Genomic DNA, 26,009 nt, shown 5'->3' on the forward strand with positions numbered 1-26,009 from the left:
CACCCCAACGGCACGACCAGGGCTCGGCTGCGCCTCCCGCTCCCCGTGAAAGGTGCCGGGGGAGGAGGGGGAAAACGCTGCCCGAGGCGGGGCCGGGCGGGGCGGAGGGCGGGCTACGGCGCATTTCTTGTGGGGGCCGCCGCCGCTTTGTCTGCGGGGAAAGTTTGGCGGCAGGGTGGGGGTTGAGGTGCTGCCCCAGCACCTGCGAAGGGGGCCACCTTCTTCCTCCTCGCGGCGTCTCTCCCGCAGCCGGGGCCATGGGCGCCCTGGCCGCCGCCTGGGCGACGCTCTGCCTTTGCCTCCTCGGCGCGGCGCTGCCCGCCGCCGCCTCAGGTGAGTCCACGCGCTGGGCCCCGGCCGTGGCCCCGTCCGGCAGGCGGTTGGTGCCCCGAGAAGTTCTCCGTTCTCTCGGGGGAGTTGGGGTATCTCTCCCTGCCTCCCTTTTTCTCCCCGTCCCGGGCGGGGGTCTGCTTCCCGCCCCCCCCGCCATTTTGGCGGTTTCTCCACAGGCGGAGCGAGGGGGGCCGAGGCGAAGCCGTGCCCGTAGCCAGCCCCTCCCGCATTTGTCCCTTCGCTATTCCCGCTCGGTCGTGGCGGGGTGCCCGCCAGATGCCGAGGGCTAGCGGCCGTTAATTGCCGGGGATGGAGGAGCGTGTCCCGCTTCGACCACACGGGAAGTGGGGCTGGGGGTGCCGCCGATTGAGCCGAGGCTGTGGGGCTTTCTCTCACGCTCTGCACCGTTTCATGGGGGCCGGAGGGCGAGGAGGCAGCCCAAGACAGCAGTAAAGCCCCGCTAAGATGAGGCTGAGGTTACCTAAAAAGGCTTTAGTGGGTTTTAGTTTTCCAAACCCATAGAGTGCCCGCATGTGAGGTGAGCTGGGTCTGTCAGCGGTAGGGCCAAGGGGTAAGCCGCTTGCCCATAGGACCCATAAATGCTGTGGTCTGCTCTTGTATTCTGCCGCCGAGGCAGCCTGGGCAGCCGTAGTGGGACCTGTGGAGAATAGGCAGCAACTATCTGCCTTTCCGTGATTTAGAAGAGGGCTGAGTTCAACTCGATGTGAAAGTGCCCTAAGAGTGCCTTAGCAGGTGTTGAGCATTGCTTTCTCCTGTCATTAAACAAGTGTTCTGGATAGGCTTGTAGAAACTTCAAGGTTATCTTATGATGCTGATAATGTTTACTGGTGTTTTAAGTTTTGAAGTGTAGTGTGGCTGTATTTGTGCACTTTGGTTGTTTTCCTCTGACAATGTCAATTTCCAATGACAATGTCAAATGTTGGTTTCCAAAGTGGGAACTGCTTTCACTATAACAGTGATTCCCATTTGATATAGTTGTTTCAGTGAATAACAGTAGTTAGAAGTAACTACATACCTATGAGCTAAAGAGTTGTTAGATATGAAATTTGGATATTAACTTATTGGACAGTACCCTGAGAGACTTGTATTAAAAAAAAAAAAGCCCTCACAGCAGAAAGCTACCCTACCAACCCCAAAATTGCCAAGGCAAAAAGTCCGGAGACACACTTGTGACTTGGAGTTGCACTCACAGGGCACTAACAAAGAGGGATGATGCTTAACATGCGTCATGCAATGTCCTCAGCTCAGAATTGGGAATAACAAAATAACTATAAAATATATTTGGGACTAAGGATTTTCAAAGTCCTGTAAAGATGGCTTATCTCCTAGTATCCCCCTTGATAACTTGTGTGGGAGTGAAATGTATCTTTGCTTTAATGGAGAGGAAGAATGAAGACTTTCTGTGTTTGCTTTCTAGTCTCACATGAGCTGGGGTAAGCTCTTCTCTTGCAGATTGCAGTGGAGGGAATAGGCTGTAGAGCTAGAGAAATTGTTGAAGGTCTATTTCATTCCTGTTGTTGCCTGCTTGGTCTATTTGAGGCAGCTGCTCTCACCCTGCTGTCTTGGTCCTTACTCTGTACTCTGGCCCCATAGGTGATGAACTTTTTGTCACACGACTGCTCTTTCACTGTGTGTTTGTAGTGCCTGGCACAAAGGGCTCCAGATGTAATTACAGTCTCTTAAAGCAAAAATAGGAAATGCTGATATTTTTGTTGTCATTGATAGATTTCCCCCGTCTCTTTAACGTTTTCATATCCTCACTGGGGTCTCTGATACCATATTTCACACTTCTGTGTGTCAAACTATTGTTAGTTTGTTAGCGAGCAAAAAAGAAAGGGCAGCCAGCCCTTTTTTAGGGGTAAACTGATTTAGTTGTGCTGGTCTTAACTAACTGGTATTAAGTTCTTTGGGGGTTTTGCTGTTGTTGGGTTTGTTTTTTTTTAATGTGCTTTGCAATAGTCTGTGACCTTGTGTTTTACACTGAGTTTTGAGGTGCGGCTGGATGATAAACCTTGAAATTATCCTCTCTTGCTGGAAGAAGAGTGTGGGGGAGGAGAGAGATTTGGGGGGCAGAAGATTAATGGTGTTCAAAAATCAGTGTAGTAATATGAGGTCAAGGTGTGATCAAGTGTTTAGTTTTGATGTTTTTTTTCTTTCTATAATCATTAATTGATATGAAAATGAAATAAACAAACATGTAATTGTAAGAGTCTGAGTCTTAGTTGTGTTCCAGTAACTTGGCACCTCTGTGAACATACAGAGGTTACTTGTCAAATGTGACATGGTTAACTGTGCCATTTTTTGGGATGACGTGTGGGGGACTGTGCGGATGTGAGAGTGAGCCCCCCTGTTTTAGTGTGCTAGTCCTAGTGCTAGTGTTCAGTCTGGGCATGCGAAGGGTAGGGCTTGATTTGTTTACTATCAATATGAGTAGAAAGGTATCTGCTGAATTTGAGAGAAACATGATGGGCTCCCAAGGCTCCCCTTCTTGGCAAGGGAAGATAATTCCTGATGCTGCCTCTGCAGCCTCTTGTAGCTCAACTAAAGACCATCTCAGAGGAGGAGCTTTTGATTCAAAGCAGTGTAGCTCTAAGGTTTTCTCTACAAATTTGTCTAATCTGCATTTTCTGGGAAACACCAGTAAGAGGAAATTCTTAGTTCTCTGGGTGGTCCCTTGAGGGAGCTTTTCCTGCATTCTCCTCTCTTTTCATCTTTGAGTTTCTTGGGTTTGAATTTCACATTCTTGTCACGTTTTCAGTAGAGAGATATGTATAGTTGTTTGAGAACAGCTGTTTCCCAGAAAATCAATGAAAGAACTGTCATTCGACTTATTCATGATTTTATTTTCTAACTCCTTATTTGATTTGTTGAAGTAGAATATATAAAGGTTGCTTGAATGGGTGTATATCTCTGTCACTTGCTTGGAGAACCTTCCTCTCAGCTATCAGTGTTGGTGATGAGGACTAGGAAGGCTGAAGCAGGATAAGTCCCATGAACCTGTCATTAGGTGAAATGTGACCCCTTGACCATGGAGTGGGAATGGGAATTGATGCTGGCTCTTCTCACTGTGGTACAGTTTTTATGTGTATATTCATGTGCCTATTTGCTTCTCCTGTAAATGGTAAAAGGATTTATAGGAGCCCAGAGAAGAGACTGCTCTTTAGCTTGCAATTTAAATGCTGTGTAACCCTAAGGACCATATTTTGTCCTTGAATGGCTATGGCTTCCCTTTAGTTCAGTGAGAGCTGAGGCAATTATTTGAAGTTAAAATTCTGAGCTTCACCTTAGGTGTGTATTGTGAGAATTCTCATCTTACTGGGGACAGGCTTTGCAATGGCAGAGGGAGAGAACATATGCCCTTTGTGCAAGTGACACTAAATGTCTGAATTTCTCAGTCCTCTGAGAATGGGAGGTGATTGTGGGAATGGGTTATGATACTGGCCCTGTTAAAAAATGTATGATTATTGGTGACAGTGTGGTCCTTGCAAGGTTCATGTTTACCTTGTTTTACTGCCTTCCATTCTCCCTCTTTCTTTGATTGTGATCTGCGTCCTTCACTTCCATCTGAGGAAGACTGGGTAACTTCTTGCAATTATAATGCTGTGATGCTTCACCAGTGGTCTGGTGAGGTGCTAACTCTTTCTGAAAGACCAGCTGTGTTATTTTGCCTTGTTTGTGTGTTCTCCAAGTTTTTGAGTTCATCTTGGCCAGAGTCCCTGTTGCTGCAGCCTGAAGCTTACCTAGAAGTCGTCCTGCTGCACCAAACCTGTATTTGGTTTATTGCTGGCAAGTGCACGGCCAGAGGTGGCTGGCTGCTCAATGCTGCTCGTACTGTTATATACTAGAGTCACTGGACATTGTGCTGGTGTTACTTGTTTCTAATCTCATTTCTAATGGTTTATTTGTTTATTTTGTCTCACAGGTGCCTGTGTCTACCAGGGCTTGTTGTTTGAGGTAGGTGAGCTTCATTTGTTATTCTGGGAAAGTGTTTGAGAAGGTGCTGTTGAACTTGATTTGAGTTCCTTATTTGTCACCCCTGTAACTGGGAAGACTGATCTTGAAGCAAGTCACAGAGCTGTGAGCCTTCAGCCTTCTGGAAGACATCAGCAAAATAAATATTGCCCTCAGAGAGGTTAGAAATTCTACCTTGGATTTTGAACCTCACCTCTTTTCTTCTCAGCACGATGCTACCTGCTTCTAACTGAGTTTGTGAAAAGACGCGAGAGATTTGAGAGTTCTTGGAAGCCATATGAATCACAAAAGTGCTATCCTAGTCAGGATAGGGGTTATGTTTTGTAGTGCCAGGATGTGTTCTGTGGGTTTTTTCCCCTGAATTAATAAGGTATTAATGACAACAAACACCTTTTCTTCTCAGCTGATTGTGGTGAGTACTGTGTACCTTAACTCTTCTCTATAAACCCAGAGTATTTTCTTTTATAGTCTTCCTCTTTGCATGTGCATAATCCATAAAAACTTTGTACAAGAATCACAGTTTTAAACAATTTATAACTGATGTTTTGCTCTGTAACACTTGTCTGCCTTGCTTCGGTGCTCCAGGCTAAAAGGAAATGGCTGAGCAACTTTACATTTCTGGAGTGCTTCCTTACCTGCCTCCAGGCCCACAGCAGACTTACTCAGGGATTTGTTGCTGTAGGCTGGGAGACAACATGCAGCAGCTGTTGGGGAAAGCCTGGGATTTTATTTCCCTCATTGCTCTCCCACAAAGCTGGCTATGTATTCTACATGTGTGACATGTGACCACAGAGTATCTTGTAAATAACTGGTGGCAGGTGGTTCCTTTGGCCTTCCAGCATGGAGTCAGGGTCCTGAAAGTTTTTCTGCTTCAAGCAGGGAATGTAGGGGGAGTTGCTGAAGGCCAATGTTTTGGGTGGATGGCTTGGAAGCTGAAGAAGGCTTCAAATGGATTTGCTCCTTTTAATAACACAAGGTGGAGCATCAGTGTCTTCACAACAGCTGGAAGGTTTGTCTAGATTCCAGCCTGAGCGAACTGTACCAGCAGGTCGCTACTGATGAGCATTACAGCTCAGTAAGGGCAGTATCAGAGCTGAAGGGTTAGCAGTGATGGCTTTCATCTGTCACCAGTTATTTTGTCTCTTTTTTTTTTTTCTGGTGTTCTGAAGTGTTTTTTTTCTCTCCTCTTTCTTTCATTGATGTGTTTGAAATGCAGGTGTGCGTTTATGTACAAATGCTACAGCAATATATTAAGGACTGTGCGATATTCTAAATTAGATGCCTCCTGTTTAAAGAACTTGCTCCTAGTATCCTTGATTTTATCTTTATATTTACAAGAGTATTGTGTTTTTATCAATAAATGACTTTTATAACTGTAGTAGTTTTCACTAGCTGTGCAAGAGGATTGCTCTGCAGTAAATCTCAAAGCAGACACAAAATGGATGCAGGTATACAGCCGGTATTTATCGTGATGTAGAACTTGAACAGCGCAAACTTGTTGATTTTGGAACAAGGACCTGTCCTGTCTCTTGTTCATTGTCATATCCAGAGATGTGGCTGCTTTCCTAAGTGATGTTTGCTGTGGAGACAGGTTTTTGCATAATTTTCCACGAGTATTTGGACATTTCTTCCATTTTGTGTGTGCCAGTGTAACAACTTTTGATTACTCTTTGGAAGGTAGAATGTAAGACAGACTCTGTGACTTTAGCTAGCAATCTCAGAACAGGTTCTAAATTCACATTGTTTCTGGCTCAGATGGGGAAAATGTCACATGCAATGCACCAGACCTGTGGACTAGGTGCATCTTCCTCTGTACTGCTGCTTCATGAGTTTCTTTGTGTGACTATTTTCCCTAAGAAAGCAGGAACTACACAGGCAAGCACAGGAACTACAGATGGAAAAAAACTTTTAGTAGGACTTGTTCCATTCTCTGGTTTGTGCCAATACTGACAGCAGTATTGAAGGTAGCTTGGTTGAGTGTGGCAGAAATCAAACTCTAAAGGCAGCATGTGAGGGATTTCAAGGCAGTTAGTACTTTTGGGTTGATGATGGTGTGTAGCTGTGATAGAGCTGCAGAGTTGTTGTACCTTTTAGAAGGCTACTGTCTCAGGTCAGTTTTGAAATGAAGGATGACCAGAAGAGCTATCTTGCCACTGCCACCATTTCAGTTTGTGCAGTTTCCCTGGCACAAAAGAATGAAAGTTTCAGATTTCATATTTTTTGAATAGACTCATACGTGAGACATTTGCTGTGTTTGTTCAACTTAGTGATTGTAAAGGATTGATGCAGCTGTCTCTCAAATGAAGACTGGGAGGTATTGCCTCACGGCTTTGGTGTGCAATTGTCCTTACTGCAGCTGGGGGTTAGGGTCTTTCTGAATCACCAGTTTGGGATTCTGGAGGTGCAGTTTGAAATGTATCTGTTATCCTGTCTGCTTAATGAACACGTTTATTTTCCTGCTTTATCCCAGATCATGGGAAAAGTAAAATCCTATTCTGCCTGTAGTCTCTGTCTGTGTGTTACTGTTTAATCTCTCTTGTAAGACTGATGGGAGCTGTGATCACTGGTCTTTTTGTAAGGGCTAGTGGGCAGGGTGTTGACTTGATGGTGTGCTTAGGATGGTACTACAAGGCAGTTCTGCCAGCACTTACAACTGACCTTGCTGGGAGCAACATGTGCATCACTTAACAGAAATGTCTTAGGGGTACACATTGAGCTGATGAGCTTGTAATCTGCTGAACATATCTCTCTATCTGTCTTTCTGAAATAGAGATGCTTGTGCTGGCTGTAGAAAACTGGTGCTTCTGTGGCAAGTTCAGTCTCCTTCAGTGTTGTTTGTGTACCTGTGTGGTAGTACAAGTGAAGCCACCTGTACTAGAGCTGAGAACAGCTTGGATCTGCTTGTTCTCCAAACCATTGCCCAGCCTCCAAGTGTAACTGGTCTTGGATTTGAGGTTTTCATGTTGTTTTTATTTTATTGACTTGTTCCTTTTAAGTCTGTAGACAAGGAGAGAGGTGAGGAGCTGGTCAGCAGAAACAAAGAGAAACAAGTGGACAATTATATCTTCAGAAGATAATGAAGCCTCTTGTGCATGCAGCAGCTACAAAAGCAGCCTTAATACCTTGATTATAGTACCATGAAGAGGAAGGTGATGGTAACATGCAGTCACATGTTAGTGAATGTGAGGGGTAGTCCTGTTATCAGTTAAATGAAAAAGAAAACATGAGCACAGCTTCAAGATATGGCTTGATAAAATTGGGCTATTGAGATGGCATGGGGAAGGAATTTCATTCTGACATTTCTTTCTAGCAGCTTTTCCTTTATTGTGCCAGAGCAGTACATGATTGATGTGCCTTGTGTGGCTGAGTTGGATGTGAGTGACAGGAGCAGACCTGGCTGACTTTGTCTGTAACTGAGGCGCTCTCAACTCTGGCCTTGTGAGTTGGGCTGTACTCTGAAGAGCCAGTGTGTAAAGGGAGGCCATGTACCAGCCTGAATGTGCACCTGCTCACAACTATTGCAGCTCAAAGGGAGCTGAGCTGGGCTCTGCACCACCTTGCACAACAATGCTGGACTCTGACTTAAGCTCCTCTTGCTGGTCTTCTCTGCTGTTGGCTGCATCATGGGCTAAACTGAATCTTATAGGTTTGGGGTCCTGACATAAGAGAGCACAGATGAATGTGACAGCAGAATTTGTGTGTGGGATTCCTTACTAGTGGTGCTGCCGTGTGCCCAGACTGGAGCAGAGAAACAGACTGGAGGATAATTTTGTGGGTTTAGCATTTGTGTATGATTTGGGAAAGCTGCACATAAAAGAATGCGTTCAGAATGCTTTTCTGAATGACAAGACACCGGGCCAAACATTGCAACCTTACCTGAGCAGCATCACAGTGTGCCTTTGGCACTAATAGAGCTGTTGACAGCCTCCAAGAGAAAGACATAGACACTGTTTTGTTTTAAACTATGGTTAGAAACACTGTTTCCTTTCAGTTCTTCCTGTTACTCAGTGTTTTTCTCAATATTTCACGTGCAAGTAGTTGTAGGTGAGCTGTTACCAGGTTATTGCAGGAATGCTATTTGTTGCAAGTCTTGCTTTATAGCATTTGTCTGTTTTGCTTGCTTCTCCTGCAAACCCAAACCCTGAAATCACTTGAAAAATCCCTAGTGCATAAATCAAACATTAAAGTGTGGTGAACACAAGCACTGCAGAGTTATTTGAATTGTTGATGCCATAAAATTTCTGCATCTTGCTTAACTAACTTAGCTGCTTGTCTGTCAAGGGTCAGCTTGTGCTCGTGTGTTTCCTCTGAGGAAAAACACATCTCTGATTTCCAACTGTGATGAGGAGGTTTGTGTTTCTCCCTCTGTTTTCACTTTCGATAGAGTTTTTGTATCCGCACAATCAGCACAGCCACTTCCTTTACTTGGCAAAGAAGAAAATACAGATTACTATTTTTCTCTGAGCTGGACGGTGGTGTTGTTGGGGATGAGGAGACTTTCATGCCACAATTTAAGTGTGTGGGAGGTATCGATCAAGCCTGTATCTGCATCTTTCTGCCAGCTAGCTGATGCCAAGAAGAGTTTTCAGCCTGGGAGAAGGAGAGGGTAAGCATGGGGTTGTGAATTAAGGTTGAGAGTTGGGTTGGAAAGAGTGACTTGATAAATGACACCACTTCTGGTAGACACTACAATAACGAAGGACAAATTCAGCTAAGCAATCTCCAGTAACTTTTTTTCCTGTTTTAAAACATTTAATACCTATTGTTTAAATATAATTTCCATCAACTCTATTATAAATCAGATCATCAACTTAATGTATGTATTAACTGTAATTTTTTATAAAGCCTTGCAAGAAGATGGTCTGGTAGGTGAGAATACCAGCAAAAGAGGAGGAGATGAAATGGTGGAGGCATGGGGCTGTGTTGTGATGGAGGTGACTGCTTGCTCAGCTTCAGAGATGTGTTTTTTACATAATTATGTTTGGATTATTGTCTCATTTCAATGGCAAGTGTAATCAAAAGGGGAGAAACAAAGTATCACTTTCAAGTTTTGTGTCTGAAGGAAAAAGGTGCATGAAAACATTGATGCTAAAAAGCTGGAAGTTTGTGACAATAAAACAATTTGAAGTATCTGACCGGACTGCATGTAATTTGTTCTCATTCAATAAAAAGTATCTCTTTAAATCATCTGATAAACTTGGTAATGTCTCACAGTTACATGTATACTTTTTGTTGCCAGAAATTTAAAGAAAACCTGACTTGATAGTGTTAGATCAGATTTCTGTTTCCATCTGTAGTTTGTGCTGAGTCAGAAATGAAAAGGGAAATAAAATAAATAGATTTTTTGTTTGTTTGTTTTGTTTTTTCACCAGAATGTTAGATCTCCCACTCTTGATAGCTTCTGTTCTGAATAAATTTAGTGTCTATTTCAAATAAATGTTAGCAAGTGCAGAGCACTTCTGGCTAGGGAATGTTTCAAATTAGGATTGAAAAGTGAGTTTCACTTTAATTTCTTTAGAAGGCTAACAATTTACTACTGAAAAGTGATGTCGGAATTTAAGGTTTTACTTGTGAGCTTTGACAGTGGTCAAAATGTTTTTGTCTTTTTCAAATAATGTGATTTAAATGCCAATACTTAGCCTGGGGGTACATCCTCAGCTCCACCAGGGAACAAAGCTATAAATTTCTCTTTATAACCTGCATATAACACTGGGTACCAATAAACTCTACTTTACAGCAGCATGAATCTCTCTTCCAGAACACTTTGGTATTATCCAATTTGCGGGGCGAGAGGAAGGGGAAGGGGGCAGATGTTCCTCTTCGAGCAGACCACAGTCTGCACTCTTGATTTGCTCTTTTGCAGTCTCCCACTGCATCAGTAGTAGGGAGGTAATGAATTACTTGTGTTGCATGATTGAGGTCAGATTTTGTCTGCTATTGCAGGGTGAATGTATTTCTTGTAGGCATGATTTGACTAATATCCTATATATGATGATTTTTATTTATTAACAGATAAAATTGGGTGCTCTGACTCTCCCAGGTCTTCAAAGGATAGTGATTGAAAGACATAGGGCATTTGGTGCAGTTGGAGTCTGATTCTACAGTCTTTTAAGCCTGTTTAGAGCAAAAGTATAACACCAACTAATTGTTTTATGAGACGTGCAGGGCTTCATATCCAACTTATGGTTGCTTTGTGTGACTATAAATGGAAGTGCAAGGTGAAGGAAAATAGACCTTTTAATTTATGTGAAAGGTATGCAGGTAAGGTTTATTAATGTAATAATGAGATGCTTCTTATGTAGGAAGGCCCTTCCACTTATGGGTTCTGGAAAGCATGAAATAACTTAAGATGAACAATGAAGACAAAAGTGCTGTTTGAATAAAGTCTGTGCCACATATGTGTCCCTTCTTTGTGTTCCTTGAAAATAACAGTTTAATATCATGAGATGAAGATGATTCTCCAGAGGATTGTAGTGAATTCATGTCTCTTCATCAGTAAAAAAGAAGGGGTTTTTTTTGGTAGAGGCATACATTTTAATATGTAATAATTCTTCTTTTATAAGTTAGTGGTTCTTGTAGAGAGAATTTCTAAATGTCATTTCTTTGGTCTGACAAAATGAACTCTCATTTTATAAGGAAACAGAACACTTAGCAGAGCTGAGAGTTGATATGTTCTGGAATGATCACATTCATTTAGTTTTGTAGCAACTTGAAACTTGTTCTGAGCACTATATAACACATGATGACAACAACAAAACTTATTTGTTGTTAGTTTTATGTCTCAATATAAGGGGATTTACATAGTACATGCAATCAGTACAGTTTGTATATCAGCATTTTTAGTTCCTTGTTTACTTTTACCTATGAAAAGAAATTCTGTGGAGCTCTAACAGCCTTACACAACTATCAGCTCTATTATAAACTTCTGTAATGAGGAATGGCTGAGAGTTGGGTGTTAAAATCTCTTAAAGACCCAGAGTTGAATTACACCTTAGCTGGAAAGCTATGGCCCTGATCCAGAGCTTTTTAACAACTCTATAAGCCTTTCATGGCTTTTCACATTTGCAGAGTGCCGCAAAGGTGTTGACATATCAGAAATGAACTGTGCTTCTACCCCTGGAACGATAAATGCTGTTGCTCTCACTTGTTACATTTGTGTTTCAGTCAGGAAAGCAGCAACTGGCACAAGTTGCAATTTGAAAGACCGATTAATACAACACAAACTTGTTCAACAGCTGACTCTGCATAGCCCAGTAATGGATGCAGGAAATGAGCATTGGGAGGGAAGGAGGGGTCAAGGGTGGCCAGGCACTTCTCTCCTACAGCTTGAACCTGTTGTTGGGCTTGTGGAAACAGCATCTTTCATCTCCCCTTGTGCTGAGTGAGAGTTTAGGTCCCCACAGCCCCTGTGTCTGGGAGCAGCAGTTTCCATCTGCAGGACACCTTCTTGCTATCTCCAGACACTGCTCGCTAAGAGTAGCTATGTCTCTTCCACTAAGTATCTAAACAGTGCTGAGGCAGACTTTTCTATATCAAGCACTGTGCCCTAACATCATGTGATACAAATGAAGCGTAAAGTTGGTGTCTTTACTTACCCTAAGATGATTTATCTGCCATACTTAACAGAGATAAGTATGCAAATATACTAAATTTATCACCTGATTCCCTTCTCTTCACCTTTTTTTCTGCATATGTATGTGTCTGTCTTTTTTCATATTATACTTGCTGGTCAAAAATTGTTCTTTTTTCTGTCTGTGTAAATAGAGTCTCGTATTCTAGCAGTCCAAAGCCCAGTGAAGTCTCAGTCCTTCTCAGTTGTCTGTGCATGTTTTAAGAGTAGCCAAACCCCTTTGCCTTCGGGTTTAAACCTGTGGGATGCTCTTTCTAAACATGCTGGCACACTTGGTGTTTGTGGCAAAAAGATTTTTGGAGCAACTCATCTTTTCTTTAGACAGCACAAAAGAAACATAGGTGAATTAATAAACTGAAAGAGACAAGTCTGTGGGTTGTGAGGCTTTTGAGCTTTAATCAGAGACTCTGGGCTGTCCCTAATGACTTTCTGCGTCCTGTGGGGTTTTTCCTTGAAGGTGTGAGTGTCTCCTGGCTGCAGTATTCTGCTTCAGGGGTCTTTGCTCCCCATCCTTGGTCCTGACTGGTGAAAGACACTTGCTTTAATCTTCACTGTCTTGTGGGATGTGGTGTGGAATCAGCCTTTCTTGGAGATCAGGGTCTTTACAAGAGCTGTCCTGTTCTCCATTTTCCGTTTCAGTGATCTTCATGGATGGTAGCTGTTCACCCATGAACACTGACTTAAGTAGACAATTAGCATTTAATAACACAGTTACAGGAGCTTTATGCCAGAGCCTTGGCAGATGTTGGATTTTTCATGGATTCATTCACCAGGACAACAATTTAACAATTAACCCAGCCTTTAGAAATTTCACAAGTCATTGTGCCTTTCATCTTTCCAGATGCATTTGAAGAGCCTTGTTTAGGAAATATCATCTTGTAATTTGTCATTTACTTTTCCTTTCTAAATTCCCAACATGAAAAATTCCTCATTAGGTCACTTCCTCATTCTTTCCCACTCCTCAACTCTATCAAAACCTTGATTGGGTTTGCCATTTGCATTTTCTCTTTAGAGTAGAGATTGCAATGTCAAGTTAAGTGGTAAGAGAAATTACAAAAATCAGGTTTTGCAAGTGGGAAAAACCTGTAATACATTAAAAGGGGAGACCTGTGGATGGTGCAAAGGGATGTAGGTGTAGAAAGATGACAGCTTACATCACCTGGGAACCTGTCTCAAATATACTTTCTCACAGAGCTGCAATTGACAACAAACCATTGTCATGCTGGTGTGTGTGACTAACCCAGGCCTTGCACTGAAAACTTCCCCGTCCCTGGTTTGGGAGCGCAGGTGCCAGCTTTGGAGCTGCCAGCAGTGTCCCGCAGCTGCTGAAAGTGTTGGGAGAAAATAAAATAGCTATAGTGGATTATGTGATAAATGCAGAAATGGAAAACAGTAAGCAAATCTGTAGATTTATTATGTTCTGCTTGTGCTTAAGCCAACACTGTTCAATTATGGAGCAGTGAAGTACATCTGCAGTTTAGGTCAGAAGCAGTTTTGTTCAGAAGGGTTAGGAATGGTAGATTTAAGTGCATGAACTAGACTTTGAGTCAAATACGACTTGAGTTTTGAACAATCAGCCCTTGCTTTGCTTTTCATCTTTCTTGTGTGAGTTGTAAGTGTCAGCTCCCATGAAAACTGATTTTCCCTCTTTTCAGCACAATTAATTTAGAGCTGCAGAAAACACCCGATGGGACACAGTTCTGGAGACAGTGATCTTACTGATTTTATGGGCTACTTAGAAACCTGTAATTGTATTCCAAGGATGTAACGTTAATGTTCATCAACTGACTTTTAAAGGTCTTTGAACTGATCAAGAAAGTCAATATCATTTTAATTATCCCCAGACAACATTTTACAGAAGTAGTGCTTATGCTCTGGATATATGTGTACATCAGTAGCTTTAGAAGAAAGAAAATGAAGACAGAAGGCAGGAGAATTTGCAGCTCCTAGTTTGTGTTAGAAAAGAGATAAAAAAATCTGAAAGTGCACTGTCATGAAGGGAGCTCACAGGAAGGGACTTAAGCTCACTTGCCTGTAGCTGGAAGAGGCAGAGGGATGTAACCTGCAGCCAGAGAAGTAAGAGTAAGTCTGTTTTCAGTCTTGCTTCTCTGCTAGCATCCACATGCCCAGGCACATTTGCCAGTGCCTCTGGGGCAGGTCCTTTGCATATGTCTTTCTTGTTGGCATATGGGGTATTGTGACTGTGACTGCAGCATACACTGCGATGACACATAGGTATATCCTGCACTCAGCAGATGTAGGAGGTTTACTGCACCCTGAAGTGAGAAAGGAGTTTCGTCTGGTGTTTTCTGTGCTTTGAGAAGGGATCACCTGGGCAAAAGAACTTGAGATATTTGCTATCTTTATTTGCTGTGGGTCACTGGAGCAAGCAGTTACCCTGACGTATGTGTCTGAGATGTTCTTCCAGCTTCCTAAATATACACAGATTCTCTCAGTGTATCACCCTGCAGATGTGGGCAAGTCCTGTTGAAGGCTGTTGTGTTTTGGGAACTTGGGCTGTTTCCTTTTCATATTGATTTTGGAGTGGGGTTGCCAGATAGTGAATCTGAAAAAGATGCTGTAAATGCCAATGCAATTTCTCAGTTTTTTTTTTTTTTTTTGCCACCTGATAGCAGACAAGCAAACTTGATTGTGACTATTCCATTTGTTTTAATAGATAAAACCAGAAATTATGTAAGGAGGAAAATAACCCTAAGACCGTTTCTCTAGGAGACAAGGCTGATTTCTCATGTAATTGCAGTAGTGTCATGTCTCTTTCTTCTGTTGTTGCCTGCGTCCTTGGTGAAGCTGAGCAAGGGTGTTCCACAGGAAACTGAAGTTCCACCCTAACGTTACTTGCTGCAGGGCACCTTAGAAGATAAACATGGGATTTCTTTGCATGATAACAGCACATCTTTTTCTGGCAGCTCTGGATTCTGTCAGTGTTTTTAATTTCTGTTGTAATACCTACATATCAGACGTTTATATCATAGCTATGAAAGATTTCTTTCAGATGACACTGGGCATCTTAGCAAGGAATTTTGTGCTATGATTTTTTTTGTAGTTTGAGAAATAATTTTCCCTGGATATGACTGCCAATAACTAACAGAACTTTGTTGTACATTTTCAGTGATTCCCAAAGAACTTTTGGATTGAATTTGTATGATCGCAGAATCTGTAAGGGTTGGAAGGGACCTCAAAATATCATCTAGTCCAACCCTAGACCTCCTAGAGTAGGTCACATAGGAACTCATCCAGGTGGGTTTTGAATGTCTCCAGAGAAGAAGACTCAACAATCCATCTGGGCAGCCTGTGCCAGTGCTCTCTCACCTGAACAGTGAAGAAATTCTTCCTTTTATTTGTTTGGAACCTCTTATGTTCCAGTTTGTACCCATTGCCCCTTGTCCTATCATTGGACATAGTTGAGAAGAGCCTGGTTCCATCCTCCTGACACCTGCCGTTTACATATTTGTAAACATTAATGAGGTCACCCCTCAGTCTCCTCCAAGCTAAAGAGCCCCAGCTCCCTTAGCCTTTCATCGTAAGGGAGATGCTCCACTCCGTTGGTCATCCTTATGGCCCTGCACTGAACTTTCTCCAGCAGCTCCCTGTCCTTCTTGAGCTGAGGGGCCCAGAACTGGACACAATATTCCAGATGCAGCCTCATGAGGGCAGAGTAGAGGGGGAGGAGAACCTCTCTCGACTTACTGCCCACATCCCTTCTCATACACCCCAGGATGCCATTGTCCATGCCCTCTTGTCCATGAGGGCACGTTGCTGGCTCATGCTCATGTGCTGCCCACCAGGACCCCTAAGTCCCTTTCCCCTACACTACTCTCTAAGAGTGCATTCCCCAACCTGTACTGGTACATGGGGTTATTCTTTCCCAGACGCAAGACTCTACACTTGCTCGTGTTCAGTTTCATTAGATTTCTTCCTGTCCAACTCTCCAGCCTGTCCAGGTCTTGTTGGATGGCAGCACAGACATCTGGTGTGTCAGCCACTCCCCCCAGTTTAGTGAGGAAAGTGGATCCCAAACTCTTGTTGGCATTGGCTAGAAATTGGTCAGTTTCTAAGGGTACAGGAAAATCATAGAACCATGGAGTGATTTAGATTGGAAAAGGCCTTTAAAATCATGGAGTCCAACCATTAAATCCTGGTCTTAATTGTTGGATAGAAACATTGAAGCTACTAGTATGTATCAGCAAAAACCATTTTCCCTCTGTACACAAAAATAAACCTGAACCAAGCTGGTTTCATTTAGAAATGGAAAATAAATTGTTAGTACAAATCTTCTGTCCTTCCCAGAAAGCAACTTTCTGTCTCATTGTGATATGGTATCCATTGACACAAAAATGAGTCAAGACAAATGAAACTGCCAGGTTTAGATGGATGTAATGCAAAATGACACCAAATATATAAAAGATAGTTTGGGTGTGATCTGACTTACAAAATACTGGACAAGGCTGAGCTTTGCATCTGGATAGCTGAGCAGTCATGTAGACAGCAGAAAGGGCCTTTAGAATTCAAAAGCAGGACTTGGTACGCTCTGGTTCAGGGATCAAAGTAAGACTTACTTGTACTGGTAAAGCATAGGAATATTTGTCCTATGTCCTGTTCCTTTCAAGGAGACTGCTGGGGGAAATTGCAAAAGCGATGTAGAAAGATTGCTGATAGGGTATTTGTGGGAGTTCTCTCTGCTCCTACATTCCAGAGAGCTCATTGGAGAGGTAGCTTTGCTCTATACTCTTACCAGGCTACACTTACACATTTGCCAGACTAGAATGTGTTTGAGATCTTGTTCTTTGTTCTCAAAACACCGTGGATGAAAAAGTTGCGAGGAATTGGCCAATGTCTGTTTAGTCTGAAATAGATTGCTTGTGTTTTAATCAATCACAAACCTTAGGCAAAATTGGACTACTGTGTCAGGACTGCTCTCATGTGCAATTTCTTATCTTTCAGATTGGTTTCATGTGTTTCTTTTTCATTTTTCTTTTTTTTCTTTAATAACTCATGTCCCCATCTTAAATACCAGTGTGAAAGCCCCTCATTGTTATAGCTGTTGCACAGGCATTTGAAATTAATTGATTCAAACTTGTCCAGGATATGTCATTCTCTGAGCCTTTTCAGTAAACATTAGCTCTCTAGTCGTTGCTACTGTAATTGCTGAACTTCACAAGGAGCCTAAGATGCTTCTTGGTCCTTTCAGGAAGACATACAATAGATGGAAAAAAATCCCAAATACGAAGCTTTTCAAGATGGAGTGCATTGATTTTATATCACCACTCAGACATGTCAACCTTGAAAGTGGCTGTAAAGAGGGCCACATGATGCTCTGAAATTTATGATGTTAGGATGTCTATATTTCTGCCATGCATAATAAATAGCTTCTGGGGGAATACATACAATAGACTTCCATTGGAAGACCACTGTAATTCAGCTAGTGCTGTGATTTATTGTTGAGCTGTAGGTTAAGGAAACCCATTAGGATAAAATACTCTCTGATTACTCAATTTTGTAATCATTTTAGCTACTTCAGAATCATTCAGTAATGAATCCTTTAACTAATCCCGTGATGTCCACCTCAAAATTATCTTTCTATTATAGTACAGGTAAGGGAGAGTCCTAGGCATTTTCAGACACCCTTAGCTGTGTTTCTGAGGATCAGTGAGGGGAAAAAAAGCTGTTCCTACTCCCCTAAATTATAAATTCTGAACATGACTTGTTCCTGTCTTTATTTGAAGAATCGTAAGCCAGAGGTTTTATTACTAAAAAAACTAAGAAGTTTCATAAAGTGTTTCTTGTGTGTTTTATGGAGATACAAATTAAACTTTTTGCAGGCTCAAAATTGGGAAATTTTAATTTGTTCAATACTGAGCATGAATTTTCAGTGACATCACTGGAAACAGAAAGTTGGGGTCTTGCAGTGAGATGACAAAGAAGAGAAACTTTGGACCTTTCAGTTATATACATACCCCTTAATTTATCCCAGTTACCAAACCAGAAATCTTATTTCTAAAGGAAATGCAGTTTTCCTGAAAGTTTGAACCTTTCCATTTCCTGGGAATTCATCTGTTGTCCTACATTAATAGATTTGGTCATAGTCATGTAGGAATAATTACTTTTGGGTGCTTTGCCAACATGAGACTAATATGGTGTAAGTTAGGTGTTCTTTTGTGGTTCATGAGTATTCATATATTTAGAGGAAATACAGGGTTGATTGTTCAGTTATGAACTTGAAAACTTGTGCTGCTTTAGGCAGAGTTGTCATTACTGACACACTAATAGCCAGTTCTGAGTTAGTGGGTGCAGTAAATCCTTTCACGGATTGAGCCTAGTAGAGTGGTTTCAGGTGAAAACATGAGCAAACTTGTTAGCAATTTCTTTCCCCCATTTTTCTGAGTTTTATAGATTCTTTTCTGTATTTAAAAAAACCTGATTTTCTTGAGTGTTTAAGAAATTAATTTAAATTCTCAATATTAAACAGTAAATGTAACTTGAAATGTTTTAATTGCAGCAGATTTTTCTTTGTTTGTTTTAAAGAATCAGAATTTTAGAAAAGCTCCATTTTGAAAACCTAGGTTCGATTTTAAATTGGAAGCATTAAAAAACTGCATCTACTCCTTTCTGTCTCAATTTCTCAGTGAAACTGTAGGATCATCATGCTTATGGAAAGGGAACCTAAAAATCTCTCAATCTTCAGTTGTGGGGAAGTCTTCCAAACTAGAAGTGAATGTTGTGCTTCCACAGAATGACCTGAGGAGTAATTCCTAAGTCTCTCTTCTGTATTTTATTTAAAGCAGAGATTCCCAGAATGAAACAATAAACTTAATGAAAATCTGTTTAAAATTTAATGAAATCCTTAGGACAAAACAAAGTCTAATACATTACTTTCAAAGACACCTGGAGACATCATATTAGATCAAATGGAACTAATTAAAATACAGCCATTATAATATAAATTGAGCAGAAATTGTCCCAGAATTTAACTTTGTGTTACCTTGGCAAATAAAGTGAAATCTCTTTACATGCTTATTACAGACAAAGCTTGGTAACAGAGTGTAGAAAAACTGAGAAGCAGCATTACAGGGCAAGAGACTTAAATAGTCCATCATGTGCTCCCTCTACCATGAGCACTTTCTACATGCATTTGGTGCATGGGTCTCATCTGTCATCACAAATGGACTATGCAGGAGGGAAATTTAGTTCTATCTGCCTTATTTAGTGAGGAATCTCGCATTACAGACTTTGCTTTGAGAATGAAAACATTATCAGAAATGTCTTGGCTTTTCTGCTAGAAATTACAGGCATTGAAAGCCATAGTAAGGCATTGTGATGGAAGCACAGTTGTATCATGAGGTAGCACCAAGAGCTGTATTTTGCCTTGACAAGTTTCTGAATGAGAAGGCAATCCTGCTTCCTACAAGAGAGAAGATTTAGGTGTAGTATGTTGGAGAGCTGCAGATCTTTGTCTCTTCTATGTTCTTGCCATGTTACATCAATGACATGTTCCATGTGCGAACACCTTGTCCTGGCACAAATCTATACATTTCTGGTGTCAGCAGAATGCTGTCATCATAGTCCTGTTAATATTGGGCAAGTTGAGAGTGACATGCATTATGTAACACGATGTAGTGATTTCCTGTCAAGATAAACGGACGTGGCAATAAGCCCTTATCTGACAGTAGTACACCTTACAACTGCAGAAATTTAGCCCTGATTCCAGTGTAGTCTTTTGGCATTTTTTTTTCTAAAATGCCATAATTTTTCTTCCTAAGAGATTTTTGGATGCTTGAGTGTAATCTAGTGAGTGATCTTGAGTATGCCGTGTGTGACTGACAAGGTAAAGAGGGCGTATCTGCAGTGATACAGGATAGCTGAGACACATTGACATGGTGAAAAGTAGAACTGAGTTTAAAATCATTTACCTTGTTCATGTTGTGGGGTTTTCTGTCTGGTCCATTAATACTTTGATTATTCTGAGCAGACTTAATTGAGAAAACAGTTATCCTACTGTTTCTTTTGGAAGATGATCTGGCTTAACAACCCTGTGTATGTCCTGCTTTGGTATTGTGCAACATGGCATTTCTCTTCAGAATTTTATCAACAGCCTGGCCCCATCAGGTCACAAGATCATTCATATGAGTTCCAGAAGGATTTGTTGGCTGTAGAAGAGTGATGAGATCTGCAGAACTCCTCACACTTTGTAGAGGAGTGTGCTGGAGTTACCACAGATACTTCCCTCTCCTGTGACCTGCCCTTACTGCAATGCATAAATATCTTTTTGTGTGGGAAGATCTAAGCTCACAAGATGTAAGGGTGTCAGTTCTCCTTCTCGTTTCAGAGAAATATCTGTGAGATCAGAGGCAGGACTCTTAAAAGTCCAAGGAAAAAACATCATCCATGATATTTAGCATGCTAGGAGTGGGCTGTGCAGTTAATCTGCTTTTCCTGCTATGATTAGTATTCTGTGTTCCAGTTCTCCACTTGGCAAGGAATATCTGTCTAGTAGTATTTAGATATGGGTACCTGGTGTGCCACACTCTATGTATTGGTCCAGGCTGTGAGAAACATTGATTTGTAATATGAAGCTTTCTCATCAGCACTTTAAAAATTATTATGATGATGTTGATTTCCCTAATAAAAATAGGAAGCATTAGCATCAAAAATAAATTGAGAACGATGCTTTCTAAGCAGAATATTTATGTTGGACTTGTGCTATTTATCAGCAAGCAGCGCTTTTGACTGTGTGGCTTTGTTAACAATATGCAAGATTGCAGGCAGCTCTGATTTAGAAAGTGGACTCAGACTATCTGTTGTTAGGCTCGTTTCAATTTAGAAGCTTAAGAATTCTTTAATAGGTGAAGTGTGGTATATTAGACCCTTGTCTAATATTAAGTCTAGCACAGTGGACCACAGCAGTTTGTTAATATATGATCATTTCTCTCCTTTTAGTTGTGCCTGCGAATATATTTTTTTGGTTTGCAGGTATCAGCAAGGGGACTGATCTGCTCTTCAAGGTCATATTTTTTTCTCAGTGTCCTGTTTACACAAGTGCTTTCTTTAGCCTCTGCAAATAGCTGATAAATCCACATATTCAGACCAGGAAGATAATAATTTCTTAAAAGATGGCTTCAATAAGTAACCTCCTTGTTAAAATCAGCAGTAGTGCTGCCTATGTAACGGCTGCAATGAGGTCTTTATACTTAATATGTTCAGTGCATTCTGTATGCTGCCAGCATGTTTTTAATCTTACTGAAGTAATTTTGTGCTTCTTTAGTTCACTGGCTTTTTAGTGTATTTATAGAAGCTATTTTTTCAAGTGCTGCAGTAGAAATGATGAGAGCACCTGGTTAAATCTGTCATATCTTGTAGAACAACCTCTTAAGGGTTATTCTCAGTTTGATGAAATAAGAAAAAATAACCTTGGTAATTGAGCCTTTCCTCCTTTAGATGGTTACACCAATATTTTAAAGGCTTTAGATATTTAATATTGAGTGCTATAAGTGTCACCACTGTGCTTTTCTGCGATGAAAACCGCATAAGTTAGCTATGCGAGCTGTAAAAGCAGAGACACGTTTCAGCTTACACTTAGTTCCAGAGAACTCTACTTATAACCTCTTGTTTTATTGTAACATAGTAAGGAATGTATCTGTGAGCTTAAATTTTTCTAAAGACAGTTTCCTTTCTGTTTTCAAGACACCTCATTTCTGTGGCATTCCAGACTAGAGTGTGCAAGCAGATCCACAAATGGACTGAATTCAGCACCTCAGTCCAGGTCTGTGACAGGACTATGGGAAAGGGTCTCACGTTTGTATAGGAAGATAGTGATTTACTTGGGTTTAGGTTAAAGCCATCTAAGGGTCCTATACTAAGCTGAAAATTGGGTAAGGATTTTGTTCTCTTAGCAACATTATGTCCCTTTCCTCTCCTGCTGCAGCTAAGGAACAGTTTGATGCAGATGCTGACTTTGCATTGCAGAGCTTCCCTCCTCCCAGGGAAATCCCTGAGTTGAGTGGTGGCTGGCTCACTGAGAATGTGGCCTTTCCCATTATTCCTGATTGGGAGTTCCCAAATACCCATGTTCGAGGTTGGCAGATTTTTGCGGCTGTTGGAGTGACCGATGCTGGGACTACATCACTGACCAGAGAGCAGAGGACATCTGAGGGAGCGTAGTCCTTTAATGTTGCTCCACCTGCAACAAGAAGCCTGTGGTGGTGCACTACCCTGTAAGGGTGCAATTTGTAAGGATCTAGTCTGTGTAATCTCTGTAATGATACAGTTTATCTGGTGCAGGCTTGGGTGCCAAACAACTTTGTCGTGTTGTATGCTGAAGATGCTTTCTGGTATTCATTCTGGTATGCAAGCAGATTGTTTTTCTATAGGCTTACCCTGGCCCTTAACTGTGGGATGATGTGGAAGCAAGAAGGCTACGGTTTGTTGATATTCATATTTGGAAGCCTCCCTGAGATGGTGTTGGCAACAGCAGCATCTGTCTGGAGTGGCAGAGCAGGATTGTGTGAGGATTGTTAAGCAGATCAGAAAGCTGAGAAATATCCACCTCAGGCTGGCATGGAGAGTCAATCTCCTTCTTAATCTTTCAGTCTCTGGAATGTGATGGCAGAGTGATTTAGGTGGTGACTGTAGACTTGTTAGTTTGCAGTGCAGAGAAACTGGAGATGAGGCCAGAGTCACATATGGAAATGTGGTCAGTATACCTCTATTTGGGGAGCCCACATTCCTGTATTCTTCAGCTTCAGAGGGCTGAGTCCTCGACTACTGTAAATGGCTTTAGCTACTTGGATGAATGTGGAGCTGGGCATTTTACCAGCTGAGCATTTGACCTTAACGCTTATAGTGTGCCTTCAAGCCACTGAGCTTGAATACATGAAACAAGATTGCAAAATGGTTTTCAAAGAGAGTGTGGGTTTATCTTTTAACTTTACTTGCAAGAGTAAGCCCTGCCATTACTCTGTCTCTTATTCTTACCTTACCTTGGCCCTACATGCGAAATTTTGGCTTCTTTGAGGCAAACTCAGATGTTTGCATATAAAGAAATTATTCAGCATTGGATAGAAGTAAGTGGTTATAGAGGAAGCAGGCCTTGGGGAATGTGTCAAAGCAGATGTAAAGATGATGGAATTGAGATTCCCTTCTCTTGGCCATCTTCAGACACTGCAACATTCTGCTACCCTTGTTGGGAATGGAAGTTCCCTGTGTTATGCTTATTCCCTAAGTTGTGCTTATTAACCATTTATGTGTGCCAGTATGAAGTGAGGGATGGTGATAACTGTTTAGGATACTTGTGGTTTTTGTGGTTTTTTTTCCCTCAAATCAATTACAAGTATGCTTCCAGGATACACTCTTACTTGGAGGCTACTGTAGACTGACCAGTCTGTGAGATCTGTGAGAAGTTATTCATTAATGTGCCCCTTCTCTCTCTATGCTATTTACTATCCCTGTGCATACGAAGAAATCTCACTCTAAAGCCTGGTAGGTTTAGGCCAACTAATTATTTTCTTAAATCAATCAGTGTTGTGTTTCTTCTGTGTGTCATGAAGAAGACTGTTTTGCAGTATTCAGGGTATCTGAAAGCTCAAGGTTAAGCCAAATGCAGCAACATGGACATTCATGTTAGATGAGGTGGCTGACGATTGCATGCAGATGGAGACTTGGGGGCTGGACTCCTTTGAGATGCTTTTGGTGTTACCCCTCTGTCCTTTTTAGTATCATCCATGAGCTACTGGTGTGTGTTGAGATCTGAGTTACTCCATACTCTGCATTAATACTGGAGCTGGTGGCATGTGCTGGGCAGCATGCTCTGAATCCAGAGGTTATAGTCCAGACTGGAGTAGGGGAGACCCTGAAGCAAAGGTGTTGGGTGCTTTGATAGGCCCTTCTTTCACCCACTGCAGTGTCCTCAGCATTAATACAGTCTGTGTTTTGCTTTGTGATTGTGTGAATTTGACAGAAGGAGCCATATTTTGCGCTCTGTGCATGTTTCTGCAGTAGTTTCAGTGGAGTTAATCATACTCTAATCAAATATGATTATCTTTGTCTTCCCAGGCACTTGGAGGGTGGAAATCCATCCATGCTTTGCCTCTGGCTTTGCTGGGAACAGCTCCTGGCTCTGCTTTGTATTCATGTCTCTGTTTCCTGGCATAGCAGTTGCTGTGACTGCTGAGAAGTCAAATGAGGTCTTTTATTGTGGTTTATTTTTAAATTGACAAAATCATTTTAGTCTCTAGGAAGGTGATGATCCATATATGGAATTGGAAGTTAGTGTTTCAGGAATCCAAAGAAAACTGCATTTCTGTCTTTCCTCCCCTTCATTTCCTCTTTCTCTTAATCATCATCTTATATAGACTTCCAGAGGATTTTCTGATGAGCTTTTGGCTTCCTTGTGTTCCAATTGCTAGTTTATTGACTGCATTGTCCATATGGTGACCTTGAAATGAAAGCAGTAAAGTATAACTGGCATTCTGGAGTCTTTTGCTATCCTTAACATGGAAGAGAAAGTAAAAATTTATCAGTAATTTTTTTTTTTAATAGGGAAGTGCTTGGGATCTTTCCCTTCTCTCATTCTCTTTTTCCCTGGCATTTTAATATGAACATGTATATGATTACATAAAAGTTCCTGCAAGCATCGTACTTTTTTGCACAGTACTTATAAAGACCTAAACTTAGAGGACCATGTTTGCAACTGTATCAGATTTTGTTATAGACTTAGAGGAGGAAGAAGCCTCTCCACTGCTACCTTTGGATTTGACACACTCATTGGAGGCCAGAGTTTTAGTCCTGTAGAAGAGGGTAGATCAACAAAAGGACATTGTAGTAGCACTTGTTCTGGATTCCTCTAAGAAGGGTACCCATGTTAGGAAGAGTTCATTTGCAGAGTTGAGTATTTTCTGCACATTCATGCCGAAATGCTTCTCAGTGAGCTGATTTGCAATTGTCTTTCAAACATCCATTACATGATTGAAAAAAACACATGGCTGTTGTGTGAAGGTGCCAGCACACCAGGGAATTCAAACTCACCAAAGCTGATTTTTGTTCTCAGAGCCTTTTATTGCAGTGCACGTTTATGTCTGCCGTAAGTGCTGTCGGAGAGAAGGAGACGCTATACTCAGCTTCAGGTGAACTTTTTGACAAGGACGTCATTTACAAAAACTACTGCCGCGCCTGGAATCCATCAGTTAGCAGAGGACCCTGACTATCACAGTCCTAAAGGCCAAATGTGTAGGTGCTCTATCTAATCCAGCTTTTATTTTGTAGTTCTGGGGAGTATTTTGACTGTATGAAGGTGTTCTGTAGGACCTTGTTGATGAAACTTCCCTGTGTGCAGAAGGTGAACTTGAGGCCTGTGTGTCACGTAGGTCCTGTTCCCTGTTCTGCAAATTTCACATTTTAGGGAGACCGAAAATTTTCTCATCCTCTGGGTTCCCAGTGTGACTCCCAACTGGGTGGGTCTGCTGTGAACAAAAGCCGGGGCTCAGAGATGTCCACAGCAGGTGACTTGCGTGAGGGTAAACAACTACCCCGAACCTTTGAAGTGTTAAAAGCAAGTATGTGCATCATGTGCCAAATTTTTTAGAAAGTTGTGTGTACACTTTAAAAAACAACAACTTGGAAGCTGATTAAAAAGGTGGTTGATTATCTTTTTGTGCCCCTAGGTTTACTGGAGATTTATTTTCTGCCAGGTGTTTTGCTGAGCTTATTTTGTGTGCACGAAATCAGAATTGTGATTACTTGTAAACCCTATTTTGTGTGGTTCCGTAGAAAAACAAGTCACCTTTGCTGCACTTGCCAAAGAGGCCAGGTGCAAAATACATAGAAATGGTCTGCAAACATGGATGGTCAAATAATTCATGTACTTCTTTCTTTCCTCTTCTGGGAAAGGGGAAGAGAAAGAAAAGGAAAGAGTAAAAGGACTTCGTGCCTGCCATGACTAGTAACATCCAGCTTGTTTACAGCCTTTTCCAGTGGGTCATGTTCTCCACTGGCTGGTGTGACTGGCCAAATGAATGCAGAGAAGTTACAACGGCATAAAACT

General features: G+C 41.6%; 1 protein-coding gene across 1 annotated transcript in view; it reads left to right on the forward strand.

Annotated features, from left to right (window-relative positions):
- Positions 1 to 231: 231 nt before the first annotated feature.
- The window catches only part of FRAS1 (Fraser extracellular matrix complex subunit 1), a 173,793-nt gene continuing 148,015 nt past the window's right edge, over positions 232 to 26,009 (forward strand). Inside the window, exons 1-2 of the mRNA XM_061992064.1 lie at positions 232 to 333; positions 4,277 to 4,308. Of these exons, the coding sequence (XP_061848048.1) occupies positions 258 to 333; positions 4,277 to 4,308 (108 nt within the window). The 5' untranslated portion in view covers positions 232 to 257. The remainder of the gene's footprint in view (positions 334 to 4,276; positions 4,309 to 26,009) is intronic.

The sequence above is a fragment of the Colius striatus genome, chromosome 3 (assembly GCF_028858725.1).
Source record: "Colius striatus isolate bColStr4 chromosome 3, bColStr4.1.hap1, whole genome shotgun sequence".
Lineage (NCBI taxonomy): Eukaryota > Metazoa > Chordata > Aves > Coliiformes > Coliidae > Colius > Colius striatus.